The sequence below is a fragment of the Notothenia rossii genome (assembly GCF_949606895.1).
Source record: "Notothenia rossii genome assembly, chromosome: 5".
NCBI lineage: Eukaryota > Metazoa > Chordata > Actinopteri > Perciformes > Nototheniidae > Notothenia > Notothenia rossii.
The window spans coordinates 64020325-64044682 of NC_136903.1; the positions used below are offsets into that span (position 1 = coordinate 64020325).

Consider the following 24358-nt stretch of genomic DNA (forward strand, 5'->3'; position numbering starts at 1 on the left):
AGATATATAGCTTTATTTTTTACTACATCCCATCTATGCCTGACACGCTCCACTAATCTCAAAGGGTTACAAAAAAAGAATACACCTTGGAAACATTTATGTTATTCCTTGTGTTCTTGTTCAGCCGCATGTTAAGCTCCTATCATTGATGACACAAGCAAGAAGAGGTGAAGGTGTCACACAACAATGCACATGACTGACTCAATGTTTTCTCTTTAGCTGTGCTCTGAATAGTGCACCTGAGCTTGGATCAATGGCGAGGATAAGAAGCAGCCTCTTTGGCCCATCCGTCAATTATTCAATAGTCAACCATGCCTGCTAAATCCAGTTTCCTTCATATCGTCTGCGGGCTTGGGTATCAGATGACCAAAAAGCACTCATGTCAGCTAGGACACCTGACACGCCCTCTGTATGCCTCTCCACGCGACACACCTATAAAATAAACACTGCTCTGTTGTTGACCACAGACTCGCTCAAGTGTGTTATCAGCCACACAAATGACAGCCTGCCAGCGGTGACAGAGAGACATCGCTGCCATGTGACAGAGATGTATGTTTGCATAGTATATGGGAGTGAATGGCACTTTCAGGTTTCTCTGTAGACACTCGTTCCATCTGGGTCAGATGGTTATCTTTATTATTTACAGTTCCACACGTTTATAATTCCAAGTGACTGCCAATTCGTTGCTTGACAGCAATCTTCAGCTTACCTTTAAATAAAGTAATTGTATCATCTGCACAGCAAAGGGACCTTTGATCTGTGGCATGGCTGTGCAAACAGATGCATCCTGGTTATTAAGTATTTGATGAATGTCATCCGTTATAAAACCCCACCCCTTATGCAAACCATGTTTTCCTCATGCAGCTTTAGCTGTCTGTGTGAACAAATTAGGAAGCATGATCCATCTATGACAATGTTTTTAGGGTAATTTTCAGAAATGGACAAAATAAAGTATGGCCTGAACCACTCCTCCCTCATTTAAAATGAGCAAAATGCAACAAACATCAGTTATGATCAGATCATGTATTCAGAAAGTTATTTGATGACATTCTGATAAATATATGAAAGCTTGGGTGAGTCAGCAAATTGCATAACCAAATATTGATCTATGTGGTATTTACATATTCTGTGTATGGTTATTGAATCTGCATCTGCCTTGCCCCAGGTGTTGTATGCTCCGCCTCTAGAGAGCCTGTGATGCAAATAGTTTCTCTAGAGGTATCATTTTACACTTGATCCTTTGGCCAAAGAGGCACAGTCATTAGATCACAGCAGCTCCTTAACAATGAAAGCCAGACAGCATGCAACTGATACGCATTGACAACAACATTCAATAGGATCAGTGGACCAATCGTGGCCACCATCGCTTTTCCAGCTATGCCCATTGCAGAGCTTTTGGCAGTGCAGTTCGACATGCAGCTGCTGTTGAAACTGAGTCTCTCTGTGGCTGCCGTGTTGCTGGTTTCATGGGCCTACAGGTTCTACAGCGCCAGGGACGCTCAGAAAACTCAGCTCTCTGTCAAAGACAAAAAAGGACCAGAAAAGGCAACCTGCCAAAACTGCAAGACATTGCTACATAGCCAAAGCTCATCAGAACATGACACGGATGATGGGGGCACGCGACCCAGACCCTCAAAACCTGATGACCTGACGTCTGACAACACTACGGCAACAGAAGCAGAAGCTCCTGCATGCAAAGCTGAAAACAGTGAGGATGCTTTTAGTAGTGTCAGCATGAAAGAAGCGATACTCCCTCATCAGAAGCAGGCAGAGGTTGCCACCAGTAATATTTCATTTGGATCTGCTTTGAACCTTCCTCATCCGACTGAGAGTGGGATGGCCAGTGCAACGGGGCGCCGCTCCCCTTGCTTTTTGCAGAAGCTGGAGGGCATTGTGGGTGTGGGCAGGGAGTTAAGGCAGGACTTGGAGCACCAGGGGGCCTACTCCAGCTTCCTCTCCAAGGCAGAGATCAAAGTGGAGGATGCTAACGTGGTGCTGGAGGGAACAGGAGACAAGATAGTGCGGGGAAAGATATACGATTACTATGTGGAGTCTTCCTCGCACTCCATTACAGGCTTAAACACTGTGCTGGGTCAGTATGAGAGGAACTCTGAGTCACAGCCAGTGGAGCTGGGAAGTCGGGGCAGCAGCCTCCCAGAGTCTCCTTCCTCTCTGAGCCCCATCATCATGCGTGATCTAGTTTTTCCACAAAGCAATGTTGAGGATCCGTCACCGGAATGCCTGAAACGGAGGCACCCCGCAAGGCCTGTACTCCTACGCAAGGAGAGCTATCTGTCAGCAACAGAGCAGTCGGAGCTTTATATCCCCGTTCTAAATACAAGCGCTTCAACTCCAGTGACTTACTCTCTGGCCCCAACCAGCACTGAGTCCATCACTGCTCACCCCACGATCTGTCACTCTACAGACGGCAAAGGAATAACTGTAAAGGAGGGTGCAGATCCGGAGACTGAAGCAGCATTTTTAGACCTTACAGCGAAAGATTTCGATGGCAAAGATTTGGAAAGCCTGAATAGTATACTCAATCTGGGAAACTGTTTGGAGACACTGTGTCTTGCCAAGAAACATGGCCAGACTTCTGTGCAGAAAGCAGCCCTGGGAGTCATGTCAGACAACTACCTCCAGGTGATTAGGGACCCCAACCTTTATGGGCGGCTAATGGCTGGTGAGCGGGAGCAAATCCAAAAGCAGAGGATGAGGGGGAGGAGGTTTGTCATTGTGGCAGATATGGACCCTCAAGACTGGGCGAGGAACACAGGAGGGCAACCGGCAGAGACGGAGCAGAGGAGGACATCCAGCGCAGTGTACTGTTATGATGACTACAAAGACACCTGGCATACACTCTGCCTGATCCCACAGGAGGTCATCTCTAAAGCCTGCGCCATGTGCACAATGGATAACTACTTATTTGTGGCGGTAGGCTGCAAAGGCACAGACAGAGAAATGACACCCTCAAAGCGAGTGTTTTGCTACAATCCTTTGACATCAATTTGGAAGGAGATCAGTCCCATGAATGAAGCCAGGCCCCGCTGCAAACTGGCAGCACTGGAGGGCTTCATCTACGCCATCGGAGGGGAGTGCCTCTCCTCAGTGGAGCGCTACGACCCGCGATTGGACAGGTGGACGTTCGTGGCTCCACTGCCTAATGATACATTCGCTGTGGCGCATCACGTCGCTGTGTGCAGTGGAGAGCTTTTTGTTTCTGGGGGAACTCTGAGATGCATACTGCTGCGCTACAGCCCCAAAACCAACACCTGGAGGCCAAGTCTGCTAGCAGGAACTAAAGACAGAACTGCAGATATGATAGGCGTGGGGAGGTTTCTGTATCGTTTTGATGTCAACCCCCTGCTGGGTCTCGGAGTGTACCGCTACCATACCGTGGCTCGAATGTGGTACGAGTGTAGCACCAAAAGGATTCATCACTGCCCCGCCTTCCAGTGTGTCGCAATGGATGGCACGATCTATTGTGTAAGCCGCCAGTTCACCATGAGGTTCGATGCTGATGAGATCTCTCCAGGTTTCATTGATGAGAACTTGAGTGTCCTCTCTGCAGCGAAAGGCATACTTTTCCCCTTTGTCCTTTCACTCCCTGATAAGAAGCCTCGGCAGACCAGTGTGTGAGGAGGACTCAGTTTTCTATTAGTGAAAAGATTAGGTGGTGATGGAATATCCTTACAAGAGCATACTTCTCCAGTTTCATGTTCTGATTTCTTATTGAGTGCTCTGCTCAGGTTAAAACTCAACTCTGTGCCGTCTGTTTTTTCTTTAGATCACCTTTCTAAAACCATCACACTACTTTATGTCCTTGGATCGCACAAAGGAATGTTTGTTTCTAATGTCTCAGTCCCTGGCAGCAGATGTAAAATATTAGACTCTTAATGTTAGTCCAACTACTGTTTGCTTAGATTTACGCAGGATGTGCTGCCATGTAAATTGTTTGCTTATTTGATTTGCCACTCCTTCCTGCCATTACGTTGGTTTTATATCACTCCAGATGCTTAACCTCTTTAGATAGTTCATAAATAAGACTCAAGAGTAAATGAGCTCATTCAACTCTAACACATTACAAAGATTGGGCAATAAAGTGATAATCAATCACTCGACTCCACTGTGTAGGGCACAAATATAACTTACACAGTGGCCTGGATACAACGCAATTTTGTAAACTTGCTCTTTAAAATGACAGGGTGTAAATGGATGTGTCATACAATATAAATAGGTGGGCTTCGATAAGCATTTTTTTCACTACTTATGTGACTCTTTCAATACTAAGACTTGCTTTCATTTGTATAATTGTATTATTTTGCCATCATTTGTTGGATAGAATGAAGTGTATTTGTATTTCTGTTCATTGTACCAAATCAATCCCTTGTTTTATAAACATGAAAAGAATAATATGATTGTATTCATTGCTCATTAACCTACAATTAATGAGTATTGGTAGTAATCCAAATGTCTATTTCAGTATTTGTGTGACCTAAAACCAATGAAATAATAACATAGGAACAATCTAAGCACTTGTGGTGTTAAGCAATTACAATAACAATGGATATAAGCATACGAATAATATGAAAAATAATAAATCCCTCATTGTTTGCTCATTTGCTGTAATGCAGAGGACTTCAAAGACACACTGACATATTCCGAAGAGTGACATGCTTCTATAGCACCATCATGTGGCTTACGAGGCACACACAACAGTGCATAGGGAAGAACATGTTCAGGCTATAGACTCCCCACATCTCAGAGGAGCCATGTGACGTGCAGCTATTAGCAGCACAGTGGAGTGACTAACTAGCTAAACAGTGGGTGAAGTGCTTCAGGTGCACTGGAAGGCAGCAGGCAGGCGGGGAGAGGGAAACAGACGCAGATGGTTGACCATCAAACATAAGCACCTTTGATTCTCCCTAATTAAACACTTTGATCCCCTGTAACAAAACACCTCACTGAATGGGAGTTAGAGACGTCCCTTCAGATGTTGCCTGGGATGACTCGGGCCTCCGGTTTGCCTCGATTTACAGGTCAGTACTTGCATCACAATTCTTTTAGTTATTTGTTTCCATCATTGTTTCTATGGTCATAATAGCCCATTATTCAGATATAATTGGTAGAACGTGGGATCATTTAGTTATTATCCTCTGGTAGAACTAAATTATAGCACTTTCCTTTCTCCTTCTTAACCCTTCTGTCGTTTTTGGTCAAATCCAACCAATTTACTGCTTTCATCAATCAGAAATATATATATTTTTCATTTGAGGCTTCAAGGCCTTATGATATCCTAGGCATTTGTAAACATATACAATTGCTGATCAACACTTACATAGAATTGTAAGTGGTTGAGTCAACTTTGTAACTTTGAGTTGTCAAAAATGACTTCTATAGGAAATGAATGGGTAACATTATATTCATCCATTAGAATCTAGTACACACCCACAAATCGATCAAAAGTTAATTTTGGAATACATTTTCACAGTCTATTCCTTCTATATTCACTGCAGTTATTCATTTAAACCAGTAGTCTGATATGTGCTTAATACAATTTGGTGATTATTAATAGTTTTGTGTTAATGTAAGAGCAGTTAGCAGACCATTCAAATTGATCTGGAAAACCAAAGTAAGAGGGGAGAAACGAACACAACAGGAGGGTTAAACAAAATCAAACATTTATATATATATATAAACATTAAAGACTACTCGCCACACAACACACAGTAACCCACAGTAGTCTTTACAGCAGGGGTGTCAAACTCAAGGCCCGGGGGCCAAATCCGGCCCGCGACTTCATTTTATGTGGCCCCACAAGAGCTTGCAAAGAATATAATATGTTTATTATACAGTTACATGCTACTTTACAGAAGCACGTTGCCCATAAACTACATGTCCCTCAATTCATCTAAAATTTGACTTTTTCTCAGAATTTGACTTTTTGTCAAAATATGCATTTTTTCTTAAATTTAGCCTTTTTCTCATAAATATATATTTTTTTCAAAATGTCACTTCTTTTGTTTCGTTTTTCCAGAATGTGGCTTTTCTTTTAAAATCATTTTGTGACATTCCCACTGATGAGACTTGCAATTATTTGCTTTCAGACGCAGTTAATTATAAAGTTATTACCCTATCCGATAATAATCCAATGCAGAGGCAATAATGTAATATAATACATTATTATATTCAATATGTATACTTCTCTTTTTGTATAGTCTTAAAGTTACAACCGGCCCATTGAGTGCAACCATAATGCTGATGTGGCCCGTGATGAAATTGAGTTTGACACCCCTACTTTACAGGGTCAAAATGAGAATCATGTTTAATTATTTAATTATTCTTGATTTGCCGAATGCTTTGCTCTGTTCAGTGTTGTCATGCAGCTGACTAACACATTAGAGGAAACACACAGCACTTTGAACAGGACTTCTAAATTAACATGGAGCGTGTGAGGCAATTCTAGAGTCCCATCGTTTTCTCTAAGCCTGCCGTGATTGTTGAAGTTGACTCAAACAATGATCTGGGATTAGTAGTAATGAGTGCCGCCTCAGATCCAGGTCCTTGTTGTTGTGATTGGCTGCGTGGCGGTGGCTGGAGAGCATGCGTGAAGCCCTAGCAAAGCGGCTCTGGTAGAAGGCACTAAGTGGGTGCCTCTGGTATGCTGACCCGTACACAGTCAGCGACGGGAGGTGTGACTGCTGCTTTTCCAAACGGTGCTTTGTGGACCGCGGTGGGCCAGCGTTGGTTGGAAGGGCTGTGAGCGAACACAGTAGAGAAGTTAACTGCCATGTTACTGCGGCCATTAATTACACTGGTGACTGACCTGGAACCATAACAAAGGCATCTGGGGGCACTAAGTTTAATTGTTCATGCACTGCTGATGTGATTTGTCCGAACAAAATTTAATATAGCGAAGTATGTTTTCAATACACCCACTGTAAATATAATCTTCACCTTTCGGCAGTTGTGGTACTTTAAATTCAGCTCTATTTTACCAGAAATTGGCCGGTTAACCCTCTCCAGCTGCCATGTCAAGCTGTCTGGATGCCATGGTCGCAGATTGGGCAAAGCATTGGTGTGCTGGTAGCTCTCTCCATAGTGTGTGACCAAGTAATGAGAGGATGGTGGGCCATGGTGGTCAAGTAGCAGCTTGGATGGGAGCCCCTGTAAGAAAATACATTGCAGTCTCGACACACATATACATTAGCTTTCACTGGATTAAGATTAAAAAGGGCATGACCTGTTCTTTTACAATGATCTTCAATAGGCTCAGCATGTGACAGCAGCAAATTGCTCTAAGTAGCCTTTAAGTGCCCGATAGGACTGATGATTTTACAGATTTTTCATGGCTGCTGAGTCTGACCAGAAACCTGCTTTCATAAAGAGTTTATTACAGGCCTTTATCTAGGCCGTCAATATTATGCAGAAGTGGCCACAATCTAGAGAAGAAAGCCCTGACTCGCAGGGTTTTGACAGGCATTCAATTGGTGTTAATGCCATGAATGACCGGTTTAAGGCTGACCTCAGCTCTATGCAGGGCAGTTCTCCTCACAGAGACGTCTGGCCTGAAGTCCCAGTGGGGGCGGTGGTCTGAACGATATGTGCTGCTGGCTGTCTGTGCCTCTCGAGTGAACTGCGTCAAACAGAATAAACAGACATCACAAAAGAGGAATGAGGAGGTGTGGGGGGGATATAGGCCTATACATGGACTTCAGCAATGAGCCCAGCGCAACGATCAGCAAAGCTCACACCTCGCTATCGATCCGCTCTGTTGTACAGTGTTTCTTAAGTCATTTCTCCTCTCAGATCCTGAACCAGCAGCCCGTGGCCGAACCTTACGTCGATGCAATTAGTCTCCGGCTCTTGCCTCTCCCACCAGGAGGCTGTGCTGAGGTAGCTGAACTGAGGCTGCTAATCACTCTGCTATAGATTTGACTACCAACTGAGGTGCTACAAAACCCTTGGCAAGCTGCCACTTGTATTAAATTATGTTTGCGGATTCACAGCAAAAAAGAGGCATAGATATTTTTTATTCTCACATTCAATTGAAGTTGATTAAATCAGATCATCTTATTCAGACAAACGGAAATAACGCAAGCAAAAAAAGACTTACCTGAAGTCTGTCTTCTGCCCAGTTGCCTAACAGCACTTTGTTTGCATACTTCTGCTCTATCCTCCAGCCGGGTTGGGACCATTTGTCCTGTGATGTCCCAGTTTGCTTCATGTTTTACCTGGAGCCAAATGCACCTAACCAGGGAAATCCGCAGGCCTAGCTGTTAGAACATGGTTAACTATAGTCAAACAGATAGCATGTAGGAGCATTCACCTGGCCCCATGATGGCCTAGGAAATAGAAGAGCTCTGTTGCTATGGATACAGCAAACACTGAAAGAGGAGGCAAGCGGAGTATCCTGGAAGCAAATAGGAGATGTCTTACATCTGTGTTGAAAGAAGATGCATTTCTTAAGACTAGGGCATGACATCTAACTTTTTAACACTCTATATTGTTGAAATGGTGCCAGAAGTTGTTTTCACACTGTTTATCTTCAGGCTACTTTAATTTATTTTGGGTATAAAACAAGTTTTGTTATCGATTTGTGTGGAGTTTTAGTCTTCTTTGAACACTATACTTTTAATGAAGAAGAAAACGTTGTCACTCGAGGCAAGATTTGTTTATTCCAAAAAATATAACAAAATAGAAAGTAGAAAAAAGTACATGCTTTTCACAGTTGTTTTATGTAATCCACAACACAATCCAGAGCCTGCACTGCGGAGGGAAAGCCGAGCCAGCAATGGTTGAAGAAGTTAATCATGCCATGGAAACCCCCCGCCAAATGGCGCCAGGTCACATCCTTCTCCAAGTCCAGCAGTCGTTTCCTATACAAATACCCATCATCCCTCAGAACATCATACTCACAGGTGAGGATAAAGGTGGGAGGTGTTTTCTGAATGTCAGCATCTTCCGCCAATAAAGGAGAAACCTCGTGTTCCAGACCATCTTTCATTGCGTGATACACCTGCCCATCATACTCAGGGGTTGGGTGCTTCTCGTAACCTCGCGCAAGGAACCCAGCAGGAAGATTAGAAGGGGAGAGCCACTCCTCATATTGTGGCTTGAGCTCATTTGGGACATGGATGCCTTCCAAAACGTCCTGGCACAGCGACATGTCCCCATTGAGGTACTGCAGGAAGTAGAACGCCATACGGCCACGAAACAATATGGGCACAGCATGATTTTGCTGGTATGAGGGCAGGTTGAAATCTGCCATCTGCAGGGCTGGGTAGATGAGGACCTGAGCGCAGGGGAACAGCAGATGTCCGATCTCTCTCCTCGCCAGCCTTTGGCACAGCGCGGCTGCCAGGTTAGCCCCAGTGCTGTCTCCTCCCACTGCCACTCTGCAAGGGTCCACGCTAAACTCTGCCTCGGCCACAGACAGGAAGTGACATGTCGCTGCCTCACAGTCGTCCAGCGGGGCAGGGTACCTGTGCTCAGGGGCTAATCGGTACCTGAGAGGGGTGAGACGGAAGGTGGAGTGACAATATGGTTAGTTCTGGCTCTTTAGAAGATTTTCTGGAGTATTTATTTGAATTGAAAAGTTTAAGTACCGAACAGAAACCACCGTCGTGTTGGTTTCCTTGGCGATGTGCCGACAGACTTCATCGACAGAATCTGTGGAGAATTAGGATCCCTGTTAGCAGAATATATGCACTAAAGACAGAATGGCAACCTTTGCTATCGCCGTCAACACTGTGTATTCGGTGAGCATACTGTGATGGTAATGATGGAAAGTACAAATTAAAAACAAAGTAAAAAGTGTAGTTATTATATTAACTATGTATTTACACAGTTTACAACTTTCTGTTTTACTCAACTTTCTGTTTTTTAATTTCCGTTTTTTTCCAGACAGCACATAATTAAAATAAGGGAACAAACTGTCTAGCATATAAAGTATCCAACACCTGGACAGATAAAAACACAGTACATTAAAGATAAGCAAAAACGGTTTTTTGGTAGAGACTGCAAACCTTTTTTCCACAATAATATCAACATTAATTATCTTAAGGGACAGTTCCTGAGCCAAATGTAAAATAAACAGTGGAAATTAATATACAAGAGGGGAACTTTATCTGCAAATATATTCAAATGTCCTTTAATTTATGATCTAAGTCTTAAAAACACATGCATACATAAATACAACTATATTCTGATGCTATGAAAGTTCATTTAAGTTCAGGAATACTGCAAAAAACTTGATTATTTATGTGGATATAGCTTTCAGGTCATGCCAGGTAAAACTATACAAATGACAGTTTTAATGCACATAAAAGAGTATCATTCTACAGTATGACTCAAATTAATTATTTTAACGTTGCTTACCTATATTTCCCAATACCCATCCACCTCCAGGGAAATACACAAGACCTCTTCTCAAGCCGTCACACACTGTTGTGGGTTCATAGACTCGCACCGGGACATCAGAAAACTTCATATCCTTCACTCGCAGACCCGCAGGAACTGGATTTAAGCGGGTCAGGAAACAGGCAACAAACCATCGGAGAAAGCTGATCTGATGACAAACACCCAGGCGATGTAGGATACGACCCTTTAGGGGAAAGATACCACAGACTTATGTTTCAAATACAAAGAATTATCAGTGTTCTTGATAGGTAAAGTCAAAGTCAAAGTTATTCTGTCTGAGAGACCATATTTACCATGACAACATCAAAGAAAGGGAACACATGACCTTGCCTTTTATGCACCTGTGTTAGACTTGATATCTTATCTAAAATGTCTCTGATGTAAGCTTTATCAGTTCCTGGAGGACACAGAAAGGACAGCCATCTTTGACAACAGCCTAAAAGAGTAGTTTTTTCTGTTGGACGAACAGTCATATTCCTTCACACTAAGGATTAAGTGCATTTAATATTTAAAAACATAATATGCAAAACATTAATGGAGCATACAAATAATAAGCATTAACAATTTCCTAGATGCCATAGATACTCACCACAATTGCTATGCCAACAAACAAGCCATGAACCATGTGCAGTTTCCATCTATTTGCAACCCCACGAGGAATGTCTGAATTCATCAGCTCAGAGTACACAAGTCCAATTACCAGAAGGAGGAAGGCTGCAACAAGAGCAGCGAAGCCAATTATTAAAATTGCTGTGCCGATGTCCATGGTGTTGCTGGTCTGCTCTGCTGAAGGTAAGTCATTAGGAGTAAATGTTTTATCTACCTGCTTTCAGCTTTTTCTCCACCCCTCCCACATCCGCGTGCAAGGCATTTTGACCTTGGTTTCACTTAATGATGTTTGGCTTCCTGTTGCCCAGGAAAAAATAATTATATTCTTCACCCTCTTGTTTGGATGTCTAGTCACCAGTTTCCCACTGTTGTTTCAGATGTTATATTGCACTGTATTTGTATATATAAACACATTTGTAATTACTCATACATTCATTTGGTACCTATATCCCTAGCAATATTTTCCAAATTAGCTCAAGGTTGTTTGGTTCTTTGGGCTTTTTTCATGCCCCTGGTATCGAGGAAATCTTACAGCTGCACTAGGCTCAGAGTGGCATTTTCATTGTCTGGTATCTAAAGAAAGAAAGAAATGTTTATAGATGCTCCCAGTGAAGGCAAACAGAGAACACCCTTATCTGAACTTTCACGGCTGATCTGTAGATGGCAGTGATAGCATGAGAATAAATAAACATCCCTACTCGAATATATATACTATTTACATTATTGCAATGCAGCCTAAACCCATTTTCCACCCACTGTAATGTAATATATCTTTTGACTTTTTTTTTGTTTTCCCAAATCCACTAACTTGATTTCAGTTTTCTTTTTAGCTGAGAAAGAATACATTGGTATAATCTTCCAGTGCAGCTTCACTTGGGGTTCAGGTTTTGGAAAATTCGGACATTTTCCAAAATGAAGACAGCATCTGGAGTCATGTTGTCTTGGAGTTTTTCGAAGCCTGCGAGAGCCTCTCTGCCTTCCCCAAGTAGCTGAGCCCGGCACAAAGCAACCATTGTGAAGCTTCTTTTTAAACCCATCCCCAGTTGCTGAAAAAAGCCCTGCATTCAGCGATACCCAGTAAAAAAATCCCAGTGACAAGGCCAAAAATCACAGACTGGAATCTGGTCTGAGGCTCATGAACTAATATGATTTGTTTTGGAGGTATTCAGTCAGCTTTCTGTTTGTCACCAAGCCAAGCTTCCGAGACTTGGGCTGACCTATTTCCCAAATTGCAATGTCACAGATAAAAATATAGTCCACTCAATCAATATGTTACCTCAACAAATTGGGTTCAAAGAAATGATGTAACTTTGCACACGTAGGATCTTTTTAGGGATTCCCTTTCCTGTAATGTGTGGTCGAGGTTTTTGTTCATATTAATGGTCTCCAAAGGCTATAATCCCAAACTTCACTCCATAGGGAGTTCCTCTACCACAACCCCCCACCCTCCTGCCTGAAACGCATCCACTGGACTCCTTGGTTTACTTCCGTAACATAATGTCACTCTGTTACCCTCGCCCTTCTATTGGCTAGCGCTCTAACACATAGTATGCAACATATCATATAATCATATCATATAATTAAACCTGAATGAGCATAATAGGGCCCCTTTGAATTTAAATACACATGTCATAGGGCCCCTTTAAATGATAATAAAGATGTAAAATAAGCATGCCATGCTTTGGTTAGGTTTTGCTGTTTTTTATTATGTGAGCTCATGGTACATTGAATCTTTAAACTTTACTTTTACATGTGTTACAAGGCATCACAATATTGAAGCTTGACAGAAAAGACGGAGCAGATGTGTTGGTCATTATGAGATTTGGCGTAAAAAAAAAGAGTGCCCTTTGTTAAGGTAAGCACATTAAACATTTATCAGTTAATGTATATTTTTTGAAAGGAATCCATCTGCTTTGGGTACTTATTTAAGGGGGGGTTAGTGTTATGCTTGCAATTGTCAGGTTTCTCAGCTGTGTGTTTGCTTAATGCTTAACTGATTAATTGTTTGTTTGTTTATTTATTTCACTTAATTAATGGGAGGGCTGGATTAGTTGCCATCAGTCATTTTAATGAAAACCTTGACCAAATAACCCCAGCTGGTGCTCTTACATAAGAATAGTGTGGTTGTATTGACTTATAGCTATCAGTGAAACAGTGATTGAAACCTCATTGTTTTTCTGCAAGTTAATAAACTTTCCCAAACAAGATTGGGCACCCACCTGGGACACTGTGGTGCGACCACTGGGGGGCCCCGGACCACAGATTGAGAAGCACCTCTGTACACACATTAAGGGGGTGGGGGAAGAGGCAAGCCCGCAACCACTCAGGGGCAGACTAGCTCTGGAGGAAAAAGATATTCATCCCCACTTAACATGTCAATCAGGATTAATGCCCATACACACCTCCCCTTTATGTTCATCCAGGTCCTTTCACTAGTAGAAGTATAGCGAAGCCAGGGCAGAGGCGGTAATATATAAAGCAGAGAGGACAGGACAGCAACACAAAGCCCAGCAGTTCCAGTAGCGCACTCCACGGAGCGCAGCCAGGACTCTCACGTTGGAGCGTCTCTAGCAGCGGTTGACAGGCGTAATGACGGATCACTCACTAATTTCCAGAGCGTGATGCATGTCGACTGTCATGTCAGAGCTCCTTGAAGTCACACAGTATTTACTCGCCAGTGGATTACTCATGCAACAGTTTCTGATGCTGCAGATGAGAGTGTTTGCATGCTGACAAACTTGCTCATAAATCGCACAGTTGGGAGGACACCAGAAGTGCACGTAAACGTGTAGCGTAAACATTATAGGCTGCTCATCGGCTGCCACTGAGCACTTTTCGAGATGGATTTGAAGAACGCTTGTCGTATGTGCCTTTTCCCTTTTCAAATGCTCTATTACATAGTCAGGGCAAGTTTTTTTTCGCTGTTGCCAAACAGAAGGAAGGACCTGAGCAAGGAGGTGGTATTGATCACCGGTGGGGGACGAGGCATCGGGCGTCACCTGGCTAATGAGTTTGCCAAGCAGGGGGCCAGAAAGGTAATTTCATCTAGACAACTTGTTGCACCTACATTCCTTCTTCTTCTACTCTTTACAATGTCATTTCTCCGTTATTAAAGTTATGCTGCTTGTAGTTTGTATTGGTAATGCTTCCAGCAGCAGTAGTAGATGTAGGCCTACTCAGGTATTGTACTTAAAAGTAAAAGTAAAATTACCAGTGTAGGAATACTCAGTTACAAGTAAAAAGTCCTGCATTGAATATGATACTCAAGTAAAAGTACAAAAGTATTAGCATCAACATATACTTACCAAAAGTACTAATTTTGAGGATTGGCCCATTTCAGAATCATATATATTATATGCTTTGATTATAATTATTGATCATTGAAGTGTTATCAAAGCTGGTAAAGGTGCAGCTAGTTTTAATGACTGTGTATGCTGCAGGCAGGGTAGCTTGTGAATGTTACTCCAGGTGTAACTAAAGTATTTTTTCTGTTTATATTTATATTTCCCATTATTAATGCAAATCTGCAAAGTAACTTTTTATATTAAATACATGTAATGGAGTAAAACTACACTTTTAACCTCTGAACTGTAGTCGGATCAAAGTACAGAGTAGCAAAAGAAAGAAATACTAAAGTAAAGAACAAGTCTCTCAATATTTTACCTAAGCCCAGTAGCCTACTTGAGTAAATGTACTTAGTTACTTCACACCACTGCATCCACATTGCTTCGACCACTATTTCCTAATGTCTCAGATCTCAAAGTTATGTTGCTTGTAGTTTGTATTGGTAATGCTTCCAGCAGCATTAGTAATGCCCCCCCCCACACACACACACACACACACACACGCACGCACGCACGCACGCACACACACACACGCTTTCCTTAGGTAGCCCTTTCAGTGCTGCCCACCTTGCCCCATGTGTCTTGTTGCCGTTCTATGAAAGCTAGGATCATGACCCCTAAGTAGCAGTGGGTCCAGTGAGACTGAAGGCATTGCCCTCAATTTTGGTTCAAGTATTGCACAACAGCTTGGGTCAACCAGATGGCAGGACCGGGCAGCCTTTATGGCTGATTGATGTGATTAAGTTCAGTACTGCGCTGAAATTCATTGTGCTAAAGGTCTGTGTGATAATGGCATGGCATGACAGTGTTTTATCCAAGGATTTAGGTTGCGTTAAGGAAATTGACTGTATGTGTGTGCGCAAAGTCTCACTGAAACTGCTTCAAAGCCACATAAAAACACCCCCGCTATTACCCTATCATAGTTTTCTTGTTATTTTTTAGGAGTCTTTGCACTGTTGTAAACTTTGGCAACATATCACAACACAAGACAAAAAGCCGCACAATGCTTCCTAATGAAGAAGAAGAAGATTCAACTTATTGTCATTACGTAGAACAGGTACTATGTAACAAAACGGTTTCTCTGCATTTGACCCATCCTAGTGTTAGGAGCAGTGGGCTGCCATTATGTACGGCACCAGATTAGGTTTCTCATAGAATGAGGACATGAAATGCCTTTTATGGAGTGTATGCAATACTAATTGAGTAAAAAAAAAAGAAAGTGGTTTGGGAGAATCAGATCACATTGTCTTGGATAAATCTAATACAAGTAATAATATAGTAACTGAAATGCAATCATCAGGGCTGCCCTTGACTAAAGAAAGTCTTTGTTGTTCTACATTTCTTAAGATTTGGATGACTATTCAAGCATATGATTTCATCAACATATCTATAAAACTGAGTTTCTCCAGTAAGGATCATGCAACACCCATTAAATCTTGTGAACCAGAGATGAGCTCATATATCTCTTTGAAATACTAATTCATGAAAAAAAGCCTTAAATGTCCAATTGACAAATAGATGGTAGTTGACTAAGACCAACATGAGCAATACGTTGACTCATCAACTTAAAGGGAGCAGACCTAATCAGATGACAGAGTAAAAGGTCAAATGGGTCATAAATAACATTATTTATCTATTTATTATGAGACAAGGTATTATTATTCATCATTTTTCCAAGCTTGATGTGACATGCTCTTAACCGTGAATCAAATTGCTTTCTGTTTTACAGATTTTAAAGTTGAGGGGCGTCTATATTTGATCAAATCTCTGGGTTAAACTGATCTGTCGGCTGCCATTTGTACATACCCGTATAATTCTAATAGGTATTCTTCAATAAGGGAAGTAATCCAGTCCTGCCAATTCAGAGAATCACCCAACTGGTGGAAATTGTGCACCCACCCGCTTCACCCCACTCCCCCCCATCCCTCACCCCACTAACAAGGAGCCGTCACTTGCGCCTGAAATGCTCCAGTGGCTACACAGACAGTCCATGCAGGTCATGCTAGACTCTGTTCCCATCATCGTTCCCAGCTATGGTTTGTCTACCAATCCTGTGGGTGAACATTACACAGCTGAGTGCCTGATGTAGCCGCTGGTGTCCCTTAAGCAATAACGTGTTAATACTGAGTAGCTCTATTTTTGATCAACTCAGATGAGAATCATCCTTACACAATACACATGGAGAAAAGCGGGGATAATTTCCCCGGTAGAAAGCACTGAGCATCTCAGCTGAGAGCTGCGGGTTGTAATTATCTGTAAATGTGTGACACAACGCCACATCTCGGATGCAATTTAAGCAGCTTGAAAACATTGCTAAAGCTCAATGAAACACTAACTGCCCCCCCTCTGTCTTTCAATGCTATGTCCTTGGGGAACTAGCAAGGAGAAACCAGTGGGTTTTAAAAGCTTTACTTTGCAGCTGCACAACAAAGGACGTCACCATCCTTTTCAGCACCCCATTGTTGGGTATTATCTAGGTGTGAAGGCTTTGAAAACAACACCTGTGGTAATGTGTATGACAATCACTCCCTGCCTAAGGAGATGCTAAGAGGAAATAGGACGGTAATTATGAAAGGGCTAACCTCTACGAACTTGCACTAACCCCAGTTTGAGCCCCTTTGTGATTGGCAGCCGGAATTTCCTTTTCCCTCTGCTTGGGCTTTTGGTGTTTTCACGGTGTGAGGAGGACTAACTACAGCGTTGAGGAAAAAATCAGGCGAGATTGAAAGCCGGGGAGTCAAGGGGGGAGCCAGGTCTTCTTGTGTGTTGCTGTTAGGGGGGGAACCGTTACAGAACAAAGCTCTGAAACAGTAAACCAGAGAGCAAAAGTATTTTCAAACACGGCATCCAAGTTCAGAGCTTGCAGAACAATGCCAGTAAATAGTTGACAGCTTATTTCTTCAGAGCTCAAAGTATTTCTCAGACAACAACTTTAGAAGAAAGCGTTTGCAGAGTTCATTGACTTTTATGTGGTTGTAAGCATTACATAAAGAGACATCACTGTTAGGAAGATGAACCAAACCACGGCACTGACAACAGGTTTGTGGGGGGGGGGTATGTGCGTGTGTGTTGTGCTGGGGGCGGGAAGCCCAACGCTCCCAGCTGGGTATTGCCCTGCAACTGACCTTGCTGTCTCCGCAGTAATTAGACAGCGGCAGGCGACTGCCTCCTGAACTCCTGCTGCCCCCTCTGTGTGCTGCCTCTCTGCTGGCCCATACAATGGGTGTGAAAAGGAGGGTTCCTACCCACCCATACATTCAGACCTGAGAGATAGAGTATCACTGTAATTCAGCTGGAGCTACTGGGGACACAGAGGTACACCACAACCAGTATTGAATGGCGTCTCCACTCTGTCTCCTGCTTCAGGCCTTGCAACGTTAATTAGAGAGCCTTTACTTTTTTACTGTTAGCCTTTACCTTTACAGCATGTGTTGACGTTATGTAATGTAAGGCAGGCCTAGTTATGGCTGGTTTATCAGTGATGGCTTGTGCAAGGTCAATAAAATAATAGTGTTTCTATCCAGATTGCAATTTGGCCAATGCTTGTTTGTTCTGAGGGTCCTGTGTGTTTTGACGGGTGATGAACCTAATTAATTAAATAACATTTTAGCAAGAGAGCACAGTTTGAGTGCTGACTTTTAATGAGAGCTGTCAGCTTTGTTTGTAGGGCTCAAATCCTATTAAAAGCTTTCAGTTATTTATCAAGACCTGTCTGCCTTGACTGATTGCTCAAATGGGCTTGCAAATGAAGCAAACAAAAAAAAACAATCAAGAGTAACTCAAACAAGGGCCGCTCACAGGGGGAGCCCGCCTTAATGCTAGATATCTGATAAAGAAATTATGAAGATACTAGACTGTAAATATGTTTTATTTTCTAGAGCTTAACAGTGTCAGTATTAATGTTTGTTTATGCCATTATTACCATCCGTCATTGACACACGAACAAGGCAAAGGATAGATAGCAATACAATTATTTTGTGGTATTAAAGGGTTCTGTCTGTTCAAACTAACATTGGTCATTGTGAATATGTTATTTTAGGCTCTATACAAATGTTGACTTCATTTGAAAAGTTTAGCATTTAATAAGAGTCTCTTGTTACTGCAGGATGACAGGTTTAATACTTGCAGAAGATGACGTGCGATCCTCTATAGCTATTGAATCCATGAGAAAGGCAACACACACGCTGTCGGTTTGTCTCTCACATACACAGGATCACTTTCCAGAAGACTTTTTGCTCAAATATTAACCTCGGTCACGGGCGACCGGCCAAATCCCACACTGGCGTCCACTCACACACGCACTGTTTTCAGACTCCCTGACCAGAAATGACGGGGCTCATCTGTCCAACAGCCCGTGTAATCTCTTTGAGAATTTGTGTTTGAGAGATGAGGAGGGCTCTCCCCCTGATTTCATTACCTTTCCCTGACCCCAAAGACTGACAGATCTAATTGCCCAATCACTAGTCCCCCACCTCCATGCAACCCCCCATGTTCCCTGCTCAAATGACCGGGCCTTCATTTAGTCTCCGGGTGGATGAAGGGACAATTCATTCACACAGCAACCCCCAAGCCTTTAATCTTGCTCTAACACTATTTGTTGGAGTGTAAACAACCTCTCTGTTCTCTGAATGAAAAGAGCATTTCTGCTCAAAGATCTCCACAGTTACACAAAGGCTCATTGCCAGAAAAATTGCGCAAAGCATACGTCATGTTTGTTGATGACTGACAGTAATAACATCCCTTTTTTGTTCCACATTTAAAAAACGGGTCACTTGGTTTTCCTTCAATCTCAGCACATTTCCAATGCCTCACATTTCTCTAATCTCTCTGTTTCTAACCTTTAAACATGTTCTTGTTTGCTAGTTGATCTTGTGGGGCCGAACAGAAAAGTGCCTCAAAGAAGCAGCAGAAGAGATCTCTCTGTCAGGAACAGAGTGCCATTACTTCCTGTGTGATGTGGCCAATCGGGAAGAAGTTTACAAGCAAGCCAAGGTGGTTAGAGAAAAGGTACGCCAGCTTTTTATACACAAAGAAATTGCTACTAAAAGAAATGTTGTTTGCACATGGTTAAACACATGATAAAATGCTTCTTTGTGATGCATCTGTATAATGTATATTGGCTCCCCGCTCTGTCTCCCATCTGGCATATAGATTACACTTCATCTGAAATATCTGTATAAGAGGGCGGAATATTGCTGACAGCTCTGGTGCAGCACAACTGTATCATCTCATGAAAGCAGACAGAAAACGCAAACAATCTATGATTACAGTGTTCTTTTTTTTACGGATGTGCTTTTTAAATCTCAGGTGGGGGATGTTACGATATTAGTGAACAATGCAGCTGTGGTGCACGGCAAAAGTCTGATAGACAGCGATGACGACGCCCTTCTGAAATCCCAACACATCAACACCCTGGGACAGTTCTGGGTAAGACTTGCAGAGACTTAAGCAGACGCCGTTTGCACGCAGTAGTAGGGGAATTCCTCGTAGCAGATTACCCTTATCATTTTCATAATTTCCTTATAGCATGGCATTTCATACAGTAGGCTCCCCCATACTTGTCAATCATGACTGCTATTATGGCAGGTTAAGTGGGGTATTTCCAGATTGCTTTTCCAGCCCCTGAAACCTCAGAAGGATTTTGAAACTCATGGAATTTCTATTTTGAGTAGAGATCAAAAGCCTCTGTCATATGCCAACAGAAATGCAATTATCAACTAAATGGAAATGTAATCTGTGACTGAGGGCCTGTTTCTCTTGTCTGCTCTTCTTTTTGCTCTGCTGAATATATTTCACCTTCTTTTTCCACGCTTCCTTCCACCTTGTCTTAATTCTCCCTTTCTTCTTTTCTTATCCCAGACTACAAAAGCCTTCCTGCCTCGGATGCTGGAGCTGCAGCACGGTCACGTAGTGTGCATAAACTCCATCCTGTCCCAGTCTCCCATCCCTGGGGCCATAGACTACAACACCTCCAAGGCCTCGTCGCTGGCCTTCATGGAGAGTCTGACGCTGGGCATGCTGGACTGCGCCGGCGTCGGCTGCACCACCGTGCTTCCCTTCCACTGCAACACTGAGATGTTCCAGGGCATGAGAGTCAGGTATTGAAAGAGGCTATGCCATTTTAATTGAACAGTACTAACATTGTGGTTCTTGGGAAAGCATTGCCGGACCTTAGATCAGTCAGTCAACCATTTTTGTCCAATCCAAAATATCTGAACAACGGTTGAAGGGCAGGATTTTGTACATCGGTATTCCCTACAGGAAATACGCTTCTGACAGTAGGGATCCAATTACTTTTCCATCAGGGAAATAACTTGACCATTAAATATATTGCTGTGAAATTAGCTATTTAAAGATATTCAAGGTTCTTCTGACTTTTCATTTAGGTCAACCAGTGGGTTAAAACCTTTACATTGCAGTGAAATCTGCTTAATGGAGTGGAAAATTCATCTATCTACTTAAAATCAATCTGTCTTCCTCCTAGGTCCTGTCTTGAAGTCTCAATAAATGACACTGAACTTTTATACTTTTAAGCTCATTTTCAGGTTCATATTTGTATTTTCTGACCCTACTGTGACATGTCTACACGCTTTAATGTTCAAAAAGGTCTTTATTTTTCTTATACTGCCTGTGCTGCAGCACCTCTTTTCACCCTCTGTCTCAGACCAGAGCCCAGTCTGCTCTGATTGGTTAGCTGGACAGCTTTGTTGTGATTGGTCAATCGCTTAGAGGTTTGTTGGAAATGTCCCACCCCTTATCCTATCTCGTTTAATGTGTTGGAGCACTAGCATAGAAGTGCCAGTGTTACATTAGCCGCTTTCACACCGCAGGACTTGCCGTACTTTAGTGCCGGCACTAAAGTACCACGGCACTGAATCCGCCTGGGGGCTAGTGCCAATCGCATTCACACCGCAGTACTTTCCCTGAGGCAAGATTACGCTGACGTCACTTCGTCTTCTTCTTCTCTGGGTTTACTGGCAGGCCGCAAAACCACTTCACGGCGAGTAAAAAAAAAAACGAGAGAAGAAGAACTACACGGGGGAGGGGGTATAAAGCCCACCCGCTGTACATGAGGCGTTTGTTTACTTTCCGACCTCAGACATAATGGAGTTCACTGAGCTTGTTGTCTTTGTGCTCATGTTGTACAGCTTTGTAACTGGGTTATTGCAGCCAACTAGGGATTTGACCCACTCGTCGGATGCTCAGAGTCTAACGGGGCGTGGTTTGCAATTCGCCCAGCCAATAGAAATAGAATAGAAATTGGCACTCTTTTATCACTAGGTTCTTATCAACTCTCTAGGAGGGACTGAAAATGGCCAAAAGTTCCCGGCACTGAGTAGTCCCGGCGGTGTGAACGCGACATTATTGGTACTAACGGAACTAAAGAACCAAAGTGCCAGGGAAAGTCCTGCGGTGTGAATACGGCTATAGTGATGTAACTATGTTACGGAAGTAAACAAAAGAGTGGGAGAGAAACTCCCTCTGAGGGAACTATGGGGTTTTAAGTCACAAAAACCTGTATACAGTAACACACTACAGAAAAGGGAAAACCCCAAAAAGCATAAAAGGACCTCTTTCTGATATTGCTGAGCTGTGTAAGTAGTTTTCCATCTATAACATAGAAGGTTCTGGAACAGGTTTGTGATTACACCCAACCTTTTCCCATATGTGTAAATAATTCACATTGCAATAGCTCTTGAGAACATCAAAAATATATAAGGTTTGGCAGCTTAAACTATGTATTTATTTAAACTCTGTTGCTGTTTGCCATTCAAATTATGTATATCTAGCTAAAGCAGTATTTTATGCTCTGTTTCAACTTTAAAATAAATGTTTTTGGTCGGACATATCTACACTTTTTCTCAAAACTGCTTTATTGTTTTTCTCAGGTTTCCCCAGCTCTTTCCTCCTCTCAAGCCGGAGATGGTTGCCCAGAGGACTGTGGATGCAGTGAGAGCTGACCAGGCCTTCCTCTATTTGCCCTGGACTATGCATGCCCTTGTCTTTTTAAAAAGGTAAACAAAGTACCATTTAACATATTTCTTCTGTGTTATTTTTATGTTGTTCCATGCTTAACACTCCATCCCTGATCTTTCTGCAATTTCCAGCTTCATGCCACAAGTGGCACTTGAAGAAATCCACAAGTTTTCTGGGAGTTACACCTGCATGAACACCTTCAAAGGGAGGACATGAACATTGATAGCACTCAATGTGCGAGAGACCTCAACAGCTCTGGGGTGCAACGAAGGGAATATGGACCTTAAGACATCTGGAAGTGGAAGATGCCCTGTGATAGTGTGAAGACTTAGGGGACATGCAAGGTGGTCGCTTCTGCAGGTAGAATCAAGATAAACTGCAGGATATAGCCATGCCTCTTTTGTATGTGTGTGTGCCTATGTGTATAGTATGAAGGACTGAATGCCTCAATTTGAACATAAGCCATGCTTAGGTCTGTACCAGTAGTTTCTCTGGAAGTTTTTGACACATGTTTTAGACCCGTTTTACACTCTTTTTTTATTCACCTTTTAATGTGTCTTTGAATCAAAAAAAGATAATAAAATTGAGTTTTAGGGATACACTGTGTTTCATTGTGCATGATGAAAATAGAAAAAACTGAACACTTGGGAGGTACAGACTATTTTGTGTCTGGGTTTTGACTCCCATGGCAGTGTGATAACACCTTTGATTTATAACAAGCATGAGATCAGTGACGCTGACAGACGATGTTGACAAAACATAAAACATAGGCTCGGAGGGGGCATGTGTGTTCTTGCCTGTCTCTGCTGACCGAAAATGTTAAAGGCGGGATGATGTAATGCTGCATACAAATAATAAACTCAAAACAAGTTGGTCAGGACCTCGTCCACACTTGTCCAGTGTGTTCCAGAACACATTCAATGAATGTGGACATGCAGAGAGACTGTTTAGCCCTGAAAGAACAGCAGTCATATTAAGCCCTTAATTATGAAAGCTCAAAGTAAACCTCTAAATAAAGATGACTGTATCACAAGTGGTTTATGTTAGCTTGGCTAACACTCAAACAACCCTGTCTGCAACTGCTACACTTTTGTTGTAGTAGATAATAATGTGTTTGTTATAAGCGCTAGCCTGGAGGCTAATACCCCAGAAAAATAGGGCCAATATGGAGCCTCTTTTGTTTTATTGCACATGAAGTTGAGCATGTTCCAAGCATTTAGCTAAAAGCAGAGTGAGGGTTGTGTAAATTCATAATGTTTGAGGATATTATTTAAGAATGAAAAAAAGCATGATTTAACTGCCTGGTTGAGGGCCACACTTAAAGCAGAATTTCTAAATGCATAGTTTGCCATTTAGGGTATGGTCTTATTTGCATTCATCAGTATTGATGTTTTTACGTCTCAGCAATATGCGTATTGTTGTACTTGTCAACCTATGCTTTTAGTTGAAAACGCCGTATCAGCCTATTGCACACGTAACTTTGTCCATTGAAGGGATACCTGTGTTTAAATATCTCTTCCCACTCTACTTTAATTCTTAAAGGGACCCTATTATGCTTTTCTAAGGCTATTGCATTGACCAGTGATGAATTGGTGTATTTCTAAGCTCAAAAGGGTCAGTACCCTTCATACCGGAGGCTGTACTTAATTTGAATCCCCTTTTATTGTGGTGTGTTTGTGGTTGTTTGTCAATGACTGTTAGATAAGATGTAAATGTGTTCAACCCTGAATAGACCTGAGAGTGGAACCTCAGTTACACAACAAACCCAGTAATTTAGTAAGAGTCAATTATAGGAACACCAGTGTGGGTACCATCTAGTTTTCTCCAAATGTATTTTACCAGACAAAGCAATAAACACTTTTCCTGGCTGTTCTTTTGAGTGTAGTCAGCTGTACCCTGCATGAAGGTCATTCTGACAAATAAAGATTAGACCAACAGAGAGATCAAAACCTGAATGAAAGCAAAATGAAAAGTTCAGTTTACACCGCTCCACACAAACAAAAGGC

At 42.4% G+C, this 24358-nt stretch overlaps 4 protein-coding genes across 6 annotated transcripts in view; 2 read left to right on the top strand and 2 right to left on the bottom strand.

Annotated features, from left to right (window-relative positions):
- Positions 1 to 1230: 1230 nt before the first annotated feature.
- On the top strand, positions 1231 to 4413 carry klhdc7a (kelch domain containing 7A). The gene has a single exon (XM_079685031.1). The coding sequence runs from the start codon at positions 1378 to 1380 to the stop codon at positions 3637 to 3639; it is 2262 nt and encodes a 753-aa protein (XP_079541157.1). The 5' UTR covers positions 1231 to 1377; the 3' UTR covers positions 3640 to 4413.
- Positions 4414 to 6452: 2039 nt separating this feature from the next.
- Positions 6453 to 8227, bottom strand: cfap107 (cilia and flagella associated protein 107; the record flags this gene model as incomplete). The annotated part of the gene is made up of 4 exons (XM_079684515.1): positions 6453 to 6757; positions 6999 to 7167; positions 7526 to 7636; positions 8117 to 8227. The coding sequence occupies 4 exons, from the start codon at positions 8225 to 8227 to the stop codon at positions 6483 to 6485; spliced, it is 666 nt and encodes a 221-aa protein (XP_079540641.1). The 3' UTR covers positions 6453 to 6482.
- A 439-nt stretch (positions 8228 to 8666) lies between these two features.
- The window catches only part of aadacl4 (arylacetamide deacetylase-like 4), a 31299-nt gene continuing 15607 nt past the window's right edge, over positions 8667 to 24358 (bottom strand). Inside the window, exons 2-6 of one of the 3 annotated variants that reach the window (XM_079685402.1) lie at positions 11246 to 11328; positions 11012 to 11136; positions 10381 to 10606; positions 9609 to 9672; positions 8667 to 9509 (exon numbers count right to left, since the gene is read on the bottom strand). In XM_079685402.1, coding sequence (XP_079541528.1) covers positions 8726 to 9509; positions 9609 to 9672; positions 10381 to 10606; positions 11012 to 11095 — 1158 coding nt within the window. In that variant the 5' untranslated portion in view covers positions 11096 to 11136; positions 11246 to 11328 and the 3' untranslated portion in view covers positions 8667 to 8725. Of the gene's footprint in view, positions 9510 to 9608; positions 9673 to 10380; positions 10607 to 11011; positions 11778 to 24358 lie in introns of those variants that run through there. The other 2 variants (XM_079685401.1, XM_079685400.1) reach the window with 2 other exon arrangements.
- On the top strand, positions 13419 to 22951 carry dhrs3b (dehydrogenase/reductase (SDR family) member 3b). Its single transcript, XM_079683377.1, has 6 exons — positions 13419 to 14066; positions 19239 to 19382; positions 19683 to 19802; positions 20235 to 20473; positions 22265 to 22390; positions 22484 to 22951. The coding sequence occupies exons 1-6, from the start codon at positions 13872 to 13874 to the stop codon at positions 22566 to 22568; spliced, it is 909 nt and encodes a 302-aa protein (XP_079539503.1). The 5' UTR covers positions 13419 to 13871; the 3' UTR covers positions 22569 to 22951.

What these genes read in the sequence shown, in the direction of transcription:
- klhdc7a (XM_079685031.1), top strand. Translation starts at nt 1,378, where the DNA reads ATGCCCATTGCAGAGCTTTTGGCAGTGCAGTTCGACATGCAGCTGCTG.
- dhrs3b (XM_079683377.1), top strand. Translation starts at nt 13,872, where the DNA reads ATGGATTTGAAGAACGCTTGTCGTATGTGCCTTTTCCCTTTTCAAATG. An exon ending in CCAAGCAGGGGGCCAGAAAG is followed by an intron (nt 14,067 to 19,238) that starts GTAATTTCATCT and finishes CTTGTTTGCTAG; the next exon opens with TTGATCTTGTGGGGCCGAAC. An exon ending in ACACCCTGGGACAGTTCTGG is followed by an intron (nt 19,803 to 20,234) that starts GTAAGACTTGCA and finishes TTCTTATCCCAG; the next exon opens with ACTACAAAAGCCTTCCTGCC.